Here is a 12,459-nt window from a genome sequence, read left to right as displayed (position 1 = left end):
AACCCCAACCCCAACCTGATCCTCTAACCCCAACCCCAACCTGATCCTCTCTCTAACCCCATCCGGATCCTCTCTAACCCCAGCCCCAACCTGATCCTCTAACCCCAACCCCAACCTGAGCCTCTAACCCCAACCCCAACCTGATCCTCTCTTGTTAGGAAGGAAGATGTGTTGGGCATTTTGAAAAACTTGAGGATAGACAAGTCCCCCGGGCCTGACGGGATATATCCAAGGATTCTATGGGAAGCAAGAGATGAAATTGCAGAGCCGTTGGCAATTATCTTTTCGTCCTCACTGTCAACAGGGGTGGTACCAGGGGATTGGAGAGTGGCGAATGTCGTGCCCCTGTTCAAAAAAGGGACTAGGGATAACCCTGGGAATTACAGGCCAGTTAGTCTTACTTCGGTGGTAGGCAAAGTAATGGAAAGGGTACTGAAGGATAGGATTTCTGAGCATCTGGAAAGACACTGCTTGATTAGGGATAGTCAGCACGGATTTGTGAGGGGTAGGTCTTGCCTTACAAATCTTATTGAATTCTTTGAGGAGGTGACCAAGCATGTGGATGAAGGTAAAGCAGTGGATGTAGTGTACATGGATTTTAGTAAGGCATTTGATAAAGTTCCCCATGGTAGGCTTCTGCACAAAGTAAGGAGGCATGGGATAGTGGGAAATTTGGCCAGTTGGATAACGAACTGGCTAACCGATAGAAGTCAGAGAGTGGTGGTGGATGGCAAATATTCAGCCTGGATCCCAGTTACCAGTGGTGTACCGCAGGGATCAGTTCTGGGTCCTCTGCTGTTTGTGATTTTCATTAATGACTTGGATGAGGGAGTTGAAGGGTGGGTCAGTAAATTTGCAGACGATACGAAGATTGGTGGAGTTGTGGATAGTAAGGAGGGCTGTTGTCGGCTGCAAAGAGACATAGATAGGATGCAGAGCTGGGCTGAGAAGTGGCAGATGGAGTTTAACCCTGAAAAGTGTGAGGTTGTCCATTTTGGAAGGACAAATATGAATGCGGAATACAGGGTTAACGGTAGAGTTCTTGGCATTGTGGAGGAGCAGAGAGACCTTGGGGTCTATGTTCATACATCTTTGAAAGTTGCCACTCAAGTGGATAGAGCTGTGAAGAAGGCCTATGGTGTGCTCGCGTTCATTAACAGAGGGATTGAATTTAAGAGCCGTGAGGTGATGATGCAGCTGTACAAAACTTTGGTAAGGCCACATTTGGAGTACTGTGTACAGTTCTGGTCGCCTCATTTTAGGAAGGATGTGGAAGCTCTGGAAAAGGTGCAAAGAAGATTTACCAGGATGTTGCCTGGAATGGAGAGTAGGTCTTACGAGGAAAGGTTGAGGGTGCTAGGCCTTTTCTCATTAGAGCGGAGAAGGATGAGGGGCGACTTGATAGAGGTTTATAAGATGATCAGGGGAATAGATAGAGTAGACAGTCAGAGACTTTTTCCCCAGGTGGAACACACCATTACAAGGGGACATAAATTTAAGGTGAAAGGTGGAAGATATAGGAGGGATATCAGAGGTAGGTTCTTTACCCAGAGAGTAGTGGGGGCATGGAATGCACTGCCTGTGGAAGTAGTTGAGTCGGAAACATTAGGGACCTTCAAGCAGCTGTTGGATAGGTACATGGATTACGGGAAAATGATATAGTGTAGATTTATTTGTTCTTAAGGGCAGCACGGTAGCATTGTGGATAGCACAATTGCTTCACAGATCCATGGTCCCAGGTTCGATTCCGGCTTGGGTCATTGTCTGTGCGGAGTCTGCACGTCCTCCCCGTGTCTGCGTGGGTTTCCTCCGGGTGCTCCGGTTTCCTCCCACAGTCCAAAGATGTGCGGGTTAGGTGAATTGGCCAATGATAAATTGCCCTTAATGTCCAAATTGCCCTTGGTGTTGGGTGGAGGTGTTGAGTTTGGGTAGGGTGCTCTTTCCAAGAGCTGGTGCAGACTTGGGGGGCCGAATGGCCTCCTTCTGCACTGTAAATTCAATGATAATCTATGATTAATCTAGGACAAAGGTTCGGCACAACATCGTGGGCCGAAGGGCCTGTTCTGTGCTGTATTTTCTATGTTCTATGTTCTATGTTCTAACCACAACCCCAACCTGATCCTTCCTCTAACCTCAACCCCAACCTGATCCTCTCTCTAACACCAGCCCCAACCTGATCCTCTCTCTAACCCCATCCGGATCCTCTCTAACCCCAGCCCCAACCTGATCCTCTAACCCCAACCCCAACCTGAGCCTCTCTCTAAACCCAACCCCAACCTGATCCTCTAACCCCAACCCCAACCTGATCCACTCTAACCCCAACCCCAACCAGATCCTCTCTCTAACCCCAGCCCCAACCTGATCCTTCCTCTAACCCCAGCCCCAACCTCATCCTCTAACCCCAACCCCAACCTGAGCCTCTCTCTAACCCCAGCCCCAAGCTGATCCTCTCTCTAACCCCAGCCCCAACCTGATCCTCCAACCCCAGCCCCAACCTGATCCTCTCTCTCACCCCAGCCACAACCTGATCCTCTCTCTCACCCCAGCCCCAACCTGATCCTCTCTCGAACCCCAGCCCCAACCTGATCCTCTCTCTAACCCCAACCCCAACCTGATCCTTCCTCTAACCCCAGCCCCAACCTGATCCTCTCTCTAACCTCAACCCCAACCTGACCCTCTCTCTAACCCCAACCCCAACCTGATCCTCTAACCCCAACCCCAACCTGATCCTCTCTCTAACCACAACCCCAACCTGATCCTTCCTCTAACCTCAACCCCAACCTGATCCTCTCTCTAACACCAGCCCCAACCTGATCCTCTCTCTAACCCCATCCGGATCCTCTCTAACCCCAGCCCCAACCTGATCCTCTAACCCCAACCCCAACCTGAGCCTCTCTCTAACCCCAACCCCAACCTGATCCTCTAACCCCAACCTGATCCACTCTAACCCCAACCCCAACCTGATCCTCTCTCTAATCCCAGCCCCAACCTGATCCTTCCTCTAACCCCAGCCCCAACCTCATCCTCTAACCCCAACCCCAACCTGAGCCTCTCTCTAACCCCAGCCCCAAGCTGATCCTCTCTCTAACCCCAGCCCCAACCTGATCCTCCAACCCCAGCCCCAACCTGATCCTCTCTCTCACCCCAGCCACAACCTGATCCTCTCTCTCACCCCAGCCCCAACCTGATCCTCTCTCTAACCCCAGCCCCAACCTGATCCTCTCTCTAACCCCAGCCCCAACCTGATCCTCTCTCTAACCCCAACCCCAACCTGATCCTCTCTCTAACCACAGCCCCAACCTGATCCTCTCTCTAACCCCAACCCCAACCTAATCCTCTAACCCCAGCCCCAACCTGATCCTCTCTCCAACCCCAGCCCCAACTTGATCCCTCCTCTAACCCCAGCCCCAACCTGATCCTCTAACCCCAGCCCCAACCTGATCCTCTCTCTAACCCCAGCCCCAACCTGATCCTTCCTCTAACCCCAGCCCCAACCTGATCCTCTCTCTAACCCCAGCACCAACCTGATCCTCTCTCTAACTCCAGCCCCAACCTGATCCTCTCTCTAACCCCAACCCCAACCTGATCCTTCCTCTAACCCCAGCCCCAACCTGATCCTCTCTCTAACCTCAACCCCAACCTGACCCTCTCTCTAACCCCAACCCCAACCTGATCCTCTAACCCCAACCCCAACCTGATCCTCTCTCTAACCCCATCCGGATCCTCTCTAACCCCAGCCCCAACCTGATCCTCTAACCCCAACCCCAACCTGAGCCTCTAACCCCAACCCCAACCTGATCCTCTCTTGTTAGGAAGGAAGATGTGTTGGGCATTTTGAAAAACTTGAGGATAGACAAGTCCCCCGGGCCTGACGGGATATATCCAAGGATTCTATGGGAAGCAAGAGATGAAATTGCAGAGCCGTTGGCAATTATCTTTTCGTCCTCACTGTCAACAGGGGTGGTACCAGGGGATTGGAGAGTGGCGAATGTCGTGCCCCTGTTCAAAAAAGGGACTAGGGATAACCCTGGGAATTACAGGCCAGTTAGTCTTACTTCGGTGGTAGGCAAAGTAATGGAAAGGGTACTGAAGGATAGGATTTCTGAGCATCTGGAAAGACACTGCTTGATTAGGGATAGTCAGCACGGATTTGTGAGGGGTAGGTCTTGCCTTACAAATCTTATTGAATTCTTTGAGGAGGTGACCAAGCATGTGGATGAAGGTAAAGCAGTGGATGTAGTGTACATGGATTTTAGTAAGGCATTTGATAAAGTTCCCCATGGTAGGCTTCTGCACAAAGTAAGGAGGCATGGGATAGTGGGAAATTTGGCCAGTTGGATAACGAACTGGCTAACCGATAGAAGTCAGAGAGTGGTGGTGGATGGCAAATATTCAGCCTGGATCCCAGTTACCAGTGGTGTACCGCAGGGATCAGTTCTGGGTCCTCTGCTGTTTGTGATTTTCATTAATGACTTGGATGAGGGAGTTGAAGGGTGGGTCAGTAAATTTGCAGACGATACGAAGATTGGTGGAGTTGTGGATAGTAAGGAGGGCTGTTGTCGGCTGCAAAGAGACATAGATAGGATGCAGAGCTGGGCTGAGAAGTGGCAGATGGAGTTTAACCCTGAAAAGTGTGAGGTTGTCCATTTTGGAAGGACAAATATGAATGCGGAATACAGGGTTAACGGTAGAGTTCTTGGCATTGTGGAGGAGCAGAGAGACCTTGGGGTCTATGTTCATACATCTTTGAAAGTTGCCACTCAAGTGGATAGAGCTGTGAAGAAGGCCTATGGTGTGCTCGCGTTCATTAACAGAGGGATTGAATTTAAGAGCCGTGAGGTGATGATGCAGCTGTACAAAACTTTGGTAAGGCCACATTTGGAGTACTGTGTACAGTTCTGGTCGCCTCATTTTAGGAAGGATGTGGAAGCTCTGGAAAAGGTGCAAAGAAGATTTACCAGGATGTTGCCTGGAATGGAGAGTAGGTCTTACGAGGAAAGGTTGAGGGTGCTAGGCCTTTTCTCATTAGAGCGGAGAAGGATGAGGGGCGACTTGATAGAGGTTTATAAGATGATCAGGGGAATAGATAGAGTAGACAGTCAGAGACTTTTTCCCCAGGTGGAACACACCATTACAAGGGGACATAAATTTAAGGTGAAAGGTGGAAGATATAGGAGGGATATCAGAGGTAGGTTCTTTACCCAGAGAGTAGTGGGGGCATGGAATGCACTGCCTGTGGAAGTAGTTGAGTCGGAAACATTAGGGACCTTCAAGCAGCTGTTGGATAGGTACATGGATTACGGGAAAATGATATAGTGTAGATTTATTTGTTCTTAAGGGCAGCACGGTAGCATTGTGGATAGCACAATTGCTTCACAGATCCATGGTCCCAGGTTCGATTCCGGCTTGGGTCATTGTCTGTGCGGAGTCTGCACGTCCTCCCCGTGTCTGCGTGGGTTTCCTCCGGGTGCTCCGGTTTCCTCCCACAGTCCAAAGATGTGCGGGTTAGGTGAATTGGCCAATGATAAATTGCCCTTAATGTCCAAATTGCCCTTGGTGTTGGGTGGAGGTGTTGAGTTTGGGTAGGGTGCTCTTTCCAAGAGCTGGTGCAGACTTGGGGGGCCGAATGGCCTCCTTCTGCACTGTAAATTCAATGATAATCTATGATTAATCTAGGACAAAGGTTCGGCACAACATCGTGGGCCGAAGGGCCTGTTCTGTGCTGTATTTTCTATGTTCTATGTTCTATGTTCTAACCACAACCCCAACCTGATCCTTCCTCTAACCTCAACCCCAACCTGATCCTCTCTCTAACACCAGCCCCAACCTGATCCTCTCTCGAACCCCATCCGGATCCTCTCTAACCCCAGCCCCAACCTGATCCTCTAACCCCAACCCCAACCTGAGCCTCTCTCTAAACCCAACCCCAACCTGATCCTCTAACCCCAACCCCAACCTGATCCACTCTAACCCCAACCCCAACCTGATCCTCTCTCTAACCCCAGCCCCAACCTGATCCTTCCTCTAACCCCAGCCCCAACCTCATCCTCTAACCCCAACCCCAACCTGAGCCTCTCTCTAACCCCAGCCCCAAGCTGATCCTCTCTCTAACCCCAGCCCCAACCTGATCCTCCAACCCCAGCCCCAACCTGATCCTCTCTCTCACCCCAGCCACAACCTGATCCTCTCTCTCACCCCAGCCCCAACCTGATCCTCTCTCTAACCCCAGCCCCAACCTGATCCTCTCTCTAACCCCAGCCCCAACCTGATCCTCTCTCTAACCCCAACCCCAACCTGATCCTCTCTCTAACCACAGCCCCAACCTGATCCTCTCTCTAACCCCAACCCCAACCTAATCCTCTAACCCCAGCCCCAACCTGATCCTCTCTCCAACCCCAGCCCCAACTTGATCCTTCCTCTAACCCCAGCCCCAACCTGATCCTCTAACCCCAGCCCCAACCTGATCCCCTCTCTAACCCCAGCCCCAACCTGATCCTTCCTCTAACCCCAGCCCCAACCTGATCCTCTCTCTAACCCCAGCCCCAACCTGATCCTCTCTCTAACCCCAACCCCAGCCCCAACCTGATCCTCTAACCCCAACCCCAACCTGATCCTCTCTCTAACCCCAGCCCCAACCTGATCCTCTCTCTAACCCCAGCACCAACCTGATCCTCTCTCTAACTCCAGCCCCAACCTGATCCTCTCTCTAACCCCAACCCCAACCTGATCCTCTCTCTCTTACGCCAGCCCCAACCTGATCCTCTCCCTAACCCCAACCCCAACCTGATCCTCTCTCTAACCCCAACCCCAACCTGATCCTCTCTCTAACCCCAGCCCCAACCTGATCCTCTCTCTAACCCCAGCCCCAACCTGATCCTCTAACCCCCAGCCCCAACCTGATCCTCTCTCTAACCACTGCCCCAACCTGATCCTCTCTCTAACCCCAGCCCCAACCTGATCCTCTCTCTAACCCCAACCCCAACCTAATTCTCTCTCTAACCCGAACCCCAACCTGATCCTTGCTCTAACCCCAGCCCCAACCTGATCCTCTCTCTAACCCCAACCCCAACCTGATCCTCTCTCTAACCCTAGCCCCAACCTGATCCTCTAACCCCAGCCCCAACCTGATCCTCTCTCTAACCCCAACCCCAACCTGATCCTCTCTCTAACCCCAACCCCAACCTGATCCTCTCTCTAACCCCAGCCCCAACCTGATCCTCTCTCGAACCCCAGCCCCAACCTGATCCTCTCTCTAACCTCAACCCCAACCTGACCCTCTCTCTAACCCCAGCCCCAACCTGATCCTCTCTCTAACCTCAACCCCAACCTGATTCTCTCTCTAACCCCAACCCCAACCTGATCCTCTAACCCCAACCCCAACCTGATCCTCTCTCTAACCGCAACCCCAACCTGATCCTTCCTCTAACCTCAACCCCAACCTGATTCTCTCTCTAACCCCAGCCCCAACCTGATCCTCTCTCTAACCCCAACCGGATCCTCTCTAACCCCAGCCCCAACCTGATCCTCTAACCCCAACCCCAACCTGAGCCTCTCTCTAACCCCAACCCCAACCTGATCCTCTAACCCCAACCTGATCCACTCTAACCCCAACCCCAACCTGATCCTCTCTCTAACCCCAGCCCCAACCTGATCCTTCCTCTAACCCCAGCCCCAACCTCATCCTCTAACCCCAACCCCATCCTGAGCCTCTCTCTAACCCCAGCCCCAAGCTGATCCTCTCTCTAACCCCAGCCCCAACCTGATCCTCCAACCCCAGCCCCAACCTGATCCTCTCTCTCACCCCAGCCACAACCTGATCCTCTCTCTCACCCCAGCCCCAACCTGATCCTCTCTCTAACCCCAGCCCCAACCTGATCCTCTCTCTAACCCCAGCCCCAACCTGATCCTCTCTCTAACCCCAACCCCAACCTGATCCTCTCTCTAACCACAGCCCCAACCTGATCCTCTCTCTAACCCCAACCCCAACCTAATCCTCTAACCCCAGCCCCAACCTGATCCTCTCTCCAACCCCAGCCCCAACTTGATCCTTCCTCTAACCCCAGCCCCAACCTGATCCTCTAACCCCAACCCCAACCTGATCCACTCTAACCCCAACCCCAACCTGATCCTCTAACCCCAGCCCCAACCTGATCCTCTCTCTAACCCCAGCCCCAACCTGATCCTTCCTCTAACCGCAGCCCCAACCTGATCCTCTCTCTAACCCCAGCCCCAAACTGATCCTTCCTCTAACCCCAGCCCCAACCTGATCCTCTCTCTAACCCCAACACCAACCTGATCCTTCCTCTAACCCCAGCCCCAACCTGATCCTCTCTCTAACCACAGCCCCAACCTGATCCTCTAACCCCAACCCCAACCTGAGCCTCTCTCTAACCCCAACCTGATCCTCTAGCCCCAACCCCAACCTGATCCTCTCTCTAACCCCAACCCCAACCTGATCCTCTCTCAGACCCGAACCCCAACCTGATCCTCTAACCCCAGCCCCAACCTGATCCTCTCTCTAACCCCAACCTGATCCTCTCTCTAACCCCAGCCCCAACCTGATCCTCTCTCTAACCCCAGCCCCAACCTGATCCTTCCTCTAACCCCAACCCCAACCTGATCCTCTCTCTAACCACAGCCCCAACCTGGTCCTTCCTCTAACCCCAACCCCACCTGATCCTTCCTCTAACCCGAGCCCCAACCTGATCCTTCTTTTCTCTTACCGCAGCTGCTAAAGTGAGTAATGTTCCAATTGTTTTGCTATTTAACCAACATAAACATGGAATTAAAGGGTGCACACCCTCGGCCAAGGGGTTTAATGGCCACTTGAGCAACAGATCCAGTCAGTGGGTCACTACAGACTTTTTATCGTTAAATGTCTCAATTGTGCAATGAGGGTTTTGTTACGTTTGGACCAAGTAACTGAGAGAGTTAAAACTCGCCCCATATTGTACCATCAGACACTCCCAGGGCAGGTACAGCACAGGTTACTGTCTGCGGTATTTATGGCTGACTCTATTCTCTGTTTGGTTCAGGCTGTGAATATGAAGGGGAGCGGTATGTCAACGGAGACGTTTTCTCATCAAGTGTGAACCCATGCATGAACTGTTCATGTGTGGTAAGTCTCCTGTTATTATGGATTGGAACGTGTTATGTATGCTGTTAGAAATGCAAGGTTTTATAAGATGATTTTGTTTTGGGTCTGTCTCTTTAATTCAAAGTAAAATGTGGTATTGAAGGGAGTCATGTGATCTGCTTCGGGTTCTGCCCACCAACCAGCTGAGGTGGCTTGGTTACCATGGGGACGGGGAGGTCCGTGCTCAGGCCTATTTGGAGCAAAGTGTAAAATGTTCGCACCTGAAACCAAACGCAGAAGCAGTTGTGCTAACTGAGGCTAGGCTTTCAGTCGCCACGTTTTGGGCAGAAAAGGGAGAAAATGGACATCTCCTAAAAAGAGACAAAGTTTGCAGCTGGTGTGGCCAGCAGAGAGAACAAAGCTGAGGATTCTCTCGCTCCCATGCAGAAATGTGGGGGAAAAGACATCCTCTGGGTGGAGAATACCTAGAGTGGTCTGGGCCTTACTGCTGGTAATGGGGGCGAAATTCTCCGCTTTAGATTGTGATCTTTCTCCTCCACCTTAAACACCTTTGTTAGGGCAAAGAACCAAAAGGACTCGACGTTAACTCGTTTCTTTCCTGCGACGGCATGGTAGCGCAGTGGTTAGCACTACTGCCTCACAACACCAAGGACGTGGGTTCGATTCCAGCCCCGGGTCACTGTCCGTGTGGAGTTTGCACTTTCTCCCCATGTCTGCGCGGGTCTCACCCCCACAACCCAAGGATGTGCAGGGTAGGTGGATTGGCCACACTAAATTGCCCCTTAATTGGGAAAAAATGAATTGGGTACTTTAAATTATAAAAAAACTCTGTTTCCCTCCTTACTTATGCTGCCAGACCAGCTGAATTTTCCCAGCATCCTCTGTTCCTGCTGTGTAAGCTGTTATTCTGTGAACAATGGGATGTAAAGTAAAACTGTGGTGTGGGTTTTGCCACCGTGTTTTGTGTAGTTTAGTGTATTAATTATCTACCAAGCAGTGTTTAGTTGACTTTCTTTTCGTTGGTTTGTTACAGTAAAGGTCTTAAAACTTGAAATCTTGTGCAATTCCTTTAAGTTAAACACTAGGAATTCAAATCTCATGTTTCAAGTCATCAGGCTCTACAGGGATCGGAACAACGTTGATTTGACTGTTCAGTGAAAGGGCCACTGGCAGCTCAATCTCCAGTCACTTAGCCCTCGACCATTTGAATTGCATTGTTTGAGGCATGTTTGAACTTTTGGTTATTTAGGACCTGGTTGCTAGACCCCTTGGGCCCTGTTGATTCAAGGAATTCCCTACAAATCCATGAATCTTTTATACTTAACTTGTAAAAAAAAAAAGTTATGCTCATTGAACGTTTTCAACTCTGCTTCTTGTTGAATTGCAGGATCGCCTAGTGAGATGTGTCCCCCTGCTGTGCCAGGCTCCGTTGTGTTCACGCCCCGTCCAAGAGTCTGGTCAATGTTGTCCTGGCTGCCCAGGTGAGAACGAGAATTAATCCAACTGAGACTGAGTCAACTTTGGGGAAAAGGCCCCTTGTCTGACCTTGACGTGTGGCAAAATCTACAGTGACTGTCTGAGCGCAAACACATTAACATGGTGATGCAACCAGGAAAATCAGCACAGGGAAAACGTGCACCAGCTGGTGAAAACCGTGACCGAAGGAGGGAAAACGGGAACAATGATTTGACAAAAGTACAACATGTGAAAACTCTGCCCCAAACTCCACTCCCCAAACTCTACTCCCGATCGTTCATTCTCCTATTCAATCTAATTCGCTCTTGGGACCTGAAACTCCCCATTTGTCCTGTCTATGACCTTTTAAAAACCTGCGCTCGGTACCACTCGACCTCTGATTCCTGACTCTTGACTTGCCTTGTCTTCACAGAACTATTTTTGAAATTTGATTTGTTTCTGCTCTCTAGAATCTATGGTTGTTCCAATAAAACTGAATGCGATGCCCCTCGCCTTTGGCGGCAAGCCAATAGGGATCGAGTGTTGATGTGGGCCTGCGAGTGTGATTGAATTCCTTTCCCTTTTCTCTCAGGGTGTGAACTGGACGGAACCATCTTAGATAATGGGGAGACATTCACTTCACCAGATGGATGTCGGACATGCGTGTGTAGGGTGAGTAATGTGATGGTTTTAGCTTGTTAATGTGCTTCTGGTTTTAAATTCACTACGGGTTAGGAGTTGCCAATCTCTTTACTCTTGATGATTCTCCATCCTGAAGCTGCATTCCCTGCCATTCGATCCACTTGAGCGAATGCTAGATGCTCTGAAGCCACGCACGGTTCTCGAGAGCAGAAGCAGGTTCACTTTGACACAGCCTCCAAGTTTATATCCAGTTCATGTGCACCAATAGCCTCCCAATTCTGGGTGATCCCACCTCGGAGACTCCCTCCATTCCAAGGCACAAGGATCCAAACTTTGGGAACTGAGCTCACGATCCTGCTGGACACGAATGCCCCAGAGGACTGGCAGTGCCATTACTACCACCCCTGGCTTTGGGCCTGCACACACTGGAGGGGAAATGTGCACCCCTTTGCCAGTGGAGGGCCCTGGTGGTGATAAGGGGCAGGCACTTTGGCTGCTGCTTTGCCCTCTCTATTCTAGGGCACTGAGGCCAGGAGTAGTGGCCCAGTGAGTGGGGCTGATTCCTTCAATCATGGGAATAGTGTATTGCGATGGTCCGTCCTCCTCCGCCTGCACCCACCCTCCCTTTGAGAGAACACAGTGTGACAGAACTGCCAGTGAGCTAAAACCGAGCTCTGCACGAAATCTTGAAAGGATGTTTAGTGGGGCACATGGACCAAGGAAGGGGCCGCTGCCTGAGGTTCGACATTCAAATTTGGCAAAGGACCAGCCAGGTCTCTGGAGCTCCGTAACCTGATCCTCACAACATCCACATGGCAAGCAGCGCTGAAGATTTCTAACAGATTTTCAGTTAACTCCTCGAGGCAAGGCATGTCGGCTAAAAGTCTCCTTGGAATTAATAGTTTTCAGCTTGTTTTCTTGTGTGTTCTCTATTACCAGATGAGTGTGAGCGAGAGCGAGACAGAGCATGTTAGAATCTGCACCGTCCGGGGTGCCTGTGTGTTTGTGTGCATGTTCATGTCAGCACACGCACACACGTTTGTGTGTGCATGTTCCAGGGCAAACGTGGGGGTGTGCCAGTGTTTGTATCCGTGTGCGTTGTGTCCAGGTGAACATGGTGTTCATGTCGGAATGCAGTCATGTGAGTATGTCCATCAATCATGGGTCTGTTTCTAAGAGCATGGGTGAGTGCCTTGTGGATGCTTCTGTGTTTCTATGTTTGTGTGTATGCGTTTGTGTCCATGTTCATGGGAATTGCCCATGTC

The 12,459-nt window shown here is 51.0% G+C and overlaps 1 protein-coding gene across 1 annotated transcript in view; it reads left to right on the top strand.

The window, feature by feature from the left end:
* LOC140406220 (kielin/chordin-like protein) overlaps window positions 1-12,459 on the top strand; it is a gene marked incomplete at its 3' end in the record, with an annotated part of 184,272 nt that overhangs the window by 35,456 nt on the left and 136,357 nt on the right. Inside the window, exons 5-7 of the mRNA XM_072494362.1 lie at window positions 9,036-9,118; window positions 10,485-10,578; window positions 11,145-11,224. Of these exons, the coding sequence (XP_072350463.1) occupies window positions 9,101-9,118; window positions 10,485-10,578; window positions 11,145-11,224 (192 nt within the window). The remainder of the gene's footprint in view (window positions 1-9,035; window positions 9,119-10,484; window positions 10,579-11,144; window positions 11,225-12,459) is intronic.

This window comes from Scyliorhinus torazame, unplaced genomic scaffold (genome assembly GCF_047496885.1).
Source record: "Scyliorhinus torazame isolate Kashiwa2021f unplaced genomic scaffold, sScyTor2.1 scaffold_373, whole genome shotgun sequence".
Taxonomy (NCBI): Eukaryota; Metazoa; Chordata; class Chondrichthyes; order Carcharhiniformes; family Scyliorhinidae; genus Scyliorhinus; species Scyliorhinus torazame.
This window is presented reverse-complemented; position numbering and strand designations above follow the sequence as displayed.